This window comes from Micropterus dolomieu, linkage group LG20, assembly GCF_021292245.1.
Source record: "Micropterus dolomieu isolate WLL.071019.BEF.003 ecotype Adirondacks linkage group LG20, ASM2129224v1, whole genome shotgun sequence".
Classification (NCBI taxonomy): Eukaryota; Metazoa; Chordata; class Actinopteri; order Centrarchiformes; family Centrarchidae; genus Micropterus; species Micropterus dolomieu.
This window is the reverse complement of record NC_060169.1, coordinates 9,189,645-9,195,108: the sequence shown is the minus strand read 5'-3', so window position 1 is coordinate 9,195,108 and position 5,464 is coordinate 9,189,645. Positions and strand designations below refer to the sequence as shown.

Sequence of the window (5,464 nt, the reverse complement as noted above, 5' to 3'; positions counted from 1 at the left end):
TTTTTTTTTTTATTGTTTTGTGAATATGTATTATGTGGATGTTGCTTTCCAAATTTAAGATCTCTACACAATGACCAGCTTTAAACAAAGCTTCAAATCAGGTGGAGCTATAATAGTGACAATTAAGCACTGGCAAACATGTGGCATCCTCTTCCAACTGCGTGCGTTCAGTGTAAAACATTTATGTATTACATTAGCCATGTAAACTTAAGTTAACAAAAACAACCAAACTTCGATAACAAAACCCCACCCAGTTTTATAAGGGCGTCTTCATTGGCCTGTGTGTCTGTAAATCCGTTCCCTCTTTATTCGACTGCTGCCATTGGTCGGCGGTGACGACAATCCTGAAACGTGCTCCCGCCCACCGAGCGGATCAAGTTTGAATGAACAACAGCAGTCTGTTCTGGAGGTGGTAGCCTAGTTGCATTTGCAGTAATTATTAAAAGTGTGTATCATATCGCGGGTGCGCCGATCAAGGATGGACATGAAGAAAAGAATTCATCTAGAGTTGCGGAATCGCACTCCGTCAGATGTAAGTTGGCCTCACATCTCGCTCGGTAATGTTTCACTCTCCGCTAATGGAGAATCTTTCGTGTGATGTCTTGGCGTGGGGATACAAAGTTTCTTGCAAGTTAAAAGATGATGGAGACGTCGGGTCACATTGTTGCAAACATGTTTACAGTCGGCAGGTGCTGCAGGGGACGCTGGTTGAACTTTTGTGCGGCTCTTGCATCACGTTTTTGATGTGCAGTTTTGAGAATGCAGCACAGCTTTTTTTTTTGTATGCCAGCGGTATAAACAAGGCAGGCAAAGAAGCCATATTTGTAACTTTTGATCTACGAACGCAGCCCTTCTCGTTTAAAACCCGTCTTAATGTTATTTACATTGTTGTTTGGGCTGCCTGCATGCTTTGACTGAGAAATGCATTTACCTAAACATTATAAGCCGTGCACTTGGCGCGTTAAGGATGCGGATACTCAAAGTCATGACATTATCAATGATGCATAAAGACCTCAGCCTCGAATTATCGGCTTACAGCGGAGTGCTACAACTACAGTTACTCAAACGGCACATATGAAGTCGGTTATTTCTGCAGAACGTGCATTCATACGTTGAGCAGCTTACAGTGGCGAGCCTGCAGCCGACAACTGGAGCCACAGTGCGCACAGATGGCCGAAAGAAAGCGGCGTTAGTATGGACCGTCACCAGGCTGGGCGAAAACACTGAGACATTAAAACACTCCCGCATCGTTACTAACAGCTGGGTGTTCATTTAGTTGTTTCACCGAGACTGTCGTGTTCGACATTGAGCTCCAGTCATAACGAAAACAAATTCTCGAGCCGCGCTGTTGCACTAGTTTTCCAGAACTAGGACAAGCCGCCATTTTACTGAGAAACAAAGGCAATTCGAAACACACCGAATATCCCTTTCATTCGACACAAACGACGAACGATTCATCATACCTTCGTATTTACAGAGGTAATACACGCCGTCAATCCAATCGGCAACTGTTTAGCACAAGCAACAATGAAAACGTTTGCCTGGCAGCAATCTTAATCTGCTTCTGCTGCCCCTCCTACTCACAAATGACCCTGTGCACGACTCGTAGGTCTGTTTGGCTCCGGCTTGTTTTGACTAATGTGCATCTGCGCCGCACGTATAACCCTTCACACACACCTCCTATTACATTTTAACTCGGAAAAGACTCGCATAAAACCGCCGCAATATGTCTGTTTCTACTTAAACTATACTGTGGTATTTATGCAACGGAAGGAGAGCCAAAGCATCGCGCGATATGTAGAGCGTTGAAACGTTTGCTGTCTACACAATATTGATGTACAGTACTTTTTATAGTTCCGGTCCTCGGCGCTGATTGGCTGAGTCACGTTCAAGGCCACGGTAAAATATCCGTTATCAAGACTGCAAGACTATTTCAATATCAATGCGCCGAAACTAAAGCAGATCTCATATAATGTGACCTTTTCATATACAGTCTATGAATGTGACACAAACTTTGTTTAGCTGTTACTGTATTAGTGAGGGTCTGTTTTGATAATGAACATTTTATTAGCTGTTCGACCATGCTTAGCGTTTGGGTTATTTTTAAATATAAAATTAAGTGTGGTGTGATCAGTCTTAAGCTTGTGGGAATGTATAGATCCCTTTACTTTTAGTAAGAATAGCCAGGTAACACAGAACAAATACTCCCATTTATAAATAAAAGTCCTCCTTTAAAAAAATACTGAAGTATAAGTACAGCAAGATGTACTTAAAGTATCAAAAATGACAGTACCCATGTGAAACAGAATTACTGATGTGTTTACTTACAAGCAGCATTTTAATGATATTTTTGGTCTTTACATACTACTGGGCACTAATGGATCATATTTTACAAGCTGATTATATGTTTTGTGTGGAAAAAAACTTTAACTGCAAAGTAAATCGTAAACTCGGGTGATCAAATAAATGTAGTGGAGTAAAATGCACAATATCTCCCATCTGAGTGGGGTATGAGTATAAAGTGTTAAAAATGGTAATACTGAAAATATGCTAAGATATGTATTGAACACAAGCCACTTTGACTGCAGATACGGTTTTATGTTTAAATGTGTTAGCTTGCTCCTTAAATAAACACTTTATTTAACTTGTTAAAATAAGAATCAGAGTCAGAAAAAGTATTGAATAGTAGCTTCCCAAAAGCTATAACAAAATCGATTTTATTGTGGCAAATACTACGTTACACTTTTACAGTAGGCCTATATTTAATTTCCAGACACTTATGTCTAAAGTGACCTCAGTAGGAATAAGAGCATTCCTCCCAAATGAAACAAAACTTTTTTCAAATGTCTGTGGAGATTCTCGGTCATCCAGGTCATGGTTACCTGAGGAAGGTTAAAGTCAAGGGCAACTGGATGTGGTTAAAGATACTTGACATTTCGCATCTCTTCCAAGGGGCTTCTTCAGTTCAGAGAAGGAGGGATGAGAGGCGAAAGTATCTTTGACCGTGTCCAGTTGCCTGTGATTTTAACCTTCCTTGGATTTTACCAAATGATTTTCCTTGAAAAAGCTTTAACTTAATATTCAATTTCCATCCTGACAAAACATTTACACATAAATGCTGACCAGATGTATTTGTTTGTTCTACAGGTCAAAGAACTTGTGCTAGACAACTGTCGTTCAAATGAAGGCAAGATCGAGGGTTTAACAGACCAATTTGAGGAGCTGGAGTTTCTAAGCACGATCAATGTTGGACTGACAACAGTTGCCCACTTGCCGAAGCTAAATAAACTCAAAAAGGTGCGTGTTTTCTACACAAAACAAGAATGACTTAAGGCTTTAAGATTTTGCGTATTTTGATTGTTTAATTGATCAACAGCTCGAACTCAGCGATAATAGGATCTCAGGAGGGTTGGAAGTTCTGGCAGACAAATGCCCCAACCTCACACATCTCAACCTCAGTGGAAACAAGATTAAAGACCTCAGCACAATAGAACCTCTGGTAAGTGAGACTAAAATACTGTGCGGGGGGGTGGGGGGGACACAGTAAACAAAGCTGCTGACTGTATTATTCATCAAACTTGATTTTTCTTTTGACAGAAAGAATTGGGGACCCTTAAAAGCCTAGATCTGTTTAACTGTGAAGTGACAAACCTGAACGAATACAGAGACAACGTATTCAAGCTACTACCCCAGCTCACGTACCTGGATGGATACGACAAAGACGACAAAGAGGCCCCAGATTCGGACGCTGAGGTTTACGCAGAGGGCTTGGATGATGACGAGGACGATGAAGATGGTAAGTTTGAGGCTACACCCAAAGTGCTTAACATAACCACAGCTGTGTTCTTTCTAGATTTGCTAGCACGTTGACATTTGAACATTTGGCTAATAACCGCCAACGGGTTTCACCCAGATGTAGATGAGGAGGAATATGATGAAGATACAGCACCAGGAGACGAGGAGGAGGAAGAGGCAGAGGAGGATGAAGAGGAGAATGAAGAAGAGGAAGAGGAGGACCTCAGTGGCGAGGTGGGACGAGAATAAATCAGATTTGCTTTCCCGAATTGTTAAAAAGCTTTAGTCTGAAATAACCATACTAACTTTGCCTTGTCTTTTTAAAAAAGGAGGAAGAGGAGGAAGATGTGAATGACAAAGAGGTTGACGATGAGGATGACGAGGGTGAGTAAAAAGCTCTCTCCCAATTCCATAGTTCAGTACATGATATGGGAAAGTGGTATTTACTGATCTTTATTGTATACTGTTTTTGCAGTTAATATCCAAGAAATCAACAGAGTTAAAGGTGCCCTGCGGTGTTTTCTTGTAAACAAACCTTTCTACATTCAGTGTTACCAATACGCATCACGCAACGAGGCCAGGCAAACATGTTGAATGCATTCCCCTACACATAAAACATTTTCAGACCCAAGTTTTAAACTAAAATTGCACTCTGAAACCAGAGACAGGAGTTGCTCACACAGTTGCATGTGTGTCATCCTGCGTGTGCACAATGCAAACAAAAAAGGGACCCACTTGTGAAAACATTGCTCCAGAGCACTACTAGTGGTGAAAAAACAGGAAACCTTTAATTGTTTTTATACTAACAGGAAATGATACAATATGTGCAAAGGCATCAAATGGTGACTTTAGAATGTTGTTCACTTTTCCTAAAAATCAATAGCTATTTTCTTATGAAGTGGAGCTGTTTTGCCTTCATCCACGATTTTACAGCAGTGGAAGCTCCTCCTTTTCCTTTCCTTCCGTATTGCTTTGTGGTAGAATATTGTTTTTCTTAATACTTGTTAATTAATTTTATTAAATTTTGTGAACACACTACACACTCAAAACCTGCTTAGAATTAGTTCATAGTACAGATTTGGGACTCTGCTGATCACAAAACCTATGTAAATTTATCCTGTAATATGAAAATTGCTTACACTTAGCGCCAGCATTGCTGACGTTGTGATGCAAAAATCTGAAAGAGAAGTTTTAACAGGAAACATTTATTTGCTAGATTCTAGCGTTTGTCTCTCTTTAACTGACTTTTATTTTCTAGAAGAAGAGCGAGGTCAGAAGAGAAAACGGGAACTGGATGAAGAAGGGGAGGAGGATGAAGACGATTGAGAGTCCTCTTGAAGCTAAGTTGTGAACTGTTTTAAACTTGTATCTCCCAGTCACTTCCCAACAACCCCATGTATTTTTCCCCCCAGTTTCATATTGCAGTAGGAGTGGTTTTTGTTATTGGCCAGTCAGGTAGACGGGGTTGTCTGGAGAAATAAGTTAAATTTATGTATCTTTGATGCTCCTGTGTTACGTCCACTTTTAACTGCTTTGTGGACACCAATTTTGTAATATCAAATAATAGCAAAGATAAACCTTTTTAAGAAATGTTTTTGTTTTCTCACTGTTTGTGTATGACCAGTTTCTGATGATGTGTATTTTAAACCCCCCCCCCCCCCCCCCACCC

General features: G+C 40.4%; 1 protein-coding gene across 2 annotated transcripts; it reads left to right on the top strand.

The window, feature by feature from the left end:
- Positions 1-320: 320 nt before the first annotated feature.
- anp32a (acidic (leucine-rich) nuclear phosphoprotein 32 family, member A) lies at positions 321-5,442 on the top strand. 2 transcript variants are annotated; one of them, XM_046032192.1, is made up of 7 exons: positions 321-532; positions 3,148-3,297; positions 3,377-3,499; positions 3,598-3,796; positions 3,914-4,029; positions 4,125-4,179; positions 5,057-5,442. In XM_046032192.1, the coding sequence occupies exons 1-7, from the start codon at positions 479-481 to the stop codon at positions 5,119-5,121; spliced, it is 762 nt and encodes a 253-aa protein (XP_045888148.1). In that variant the 5' UTR covers positions 321-478; the 3' UTR covers positions 5,122-5,442. The 2 variants fall into 2 exon arrangements, with proteins under 2 accessions (XP_045888148.1, XP_045888147.1); XM_046032191.1 differs by having other exon boundaries at positions 5,054-5,442.
- The last annotated feature ends 22 nt before the right edge of the window (positions 5,443-5,464 follow it).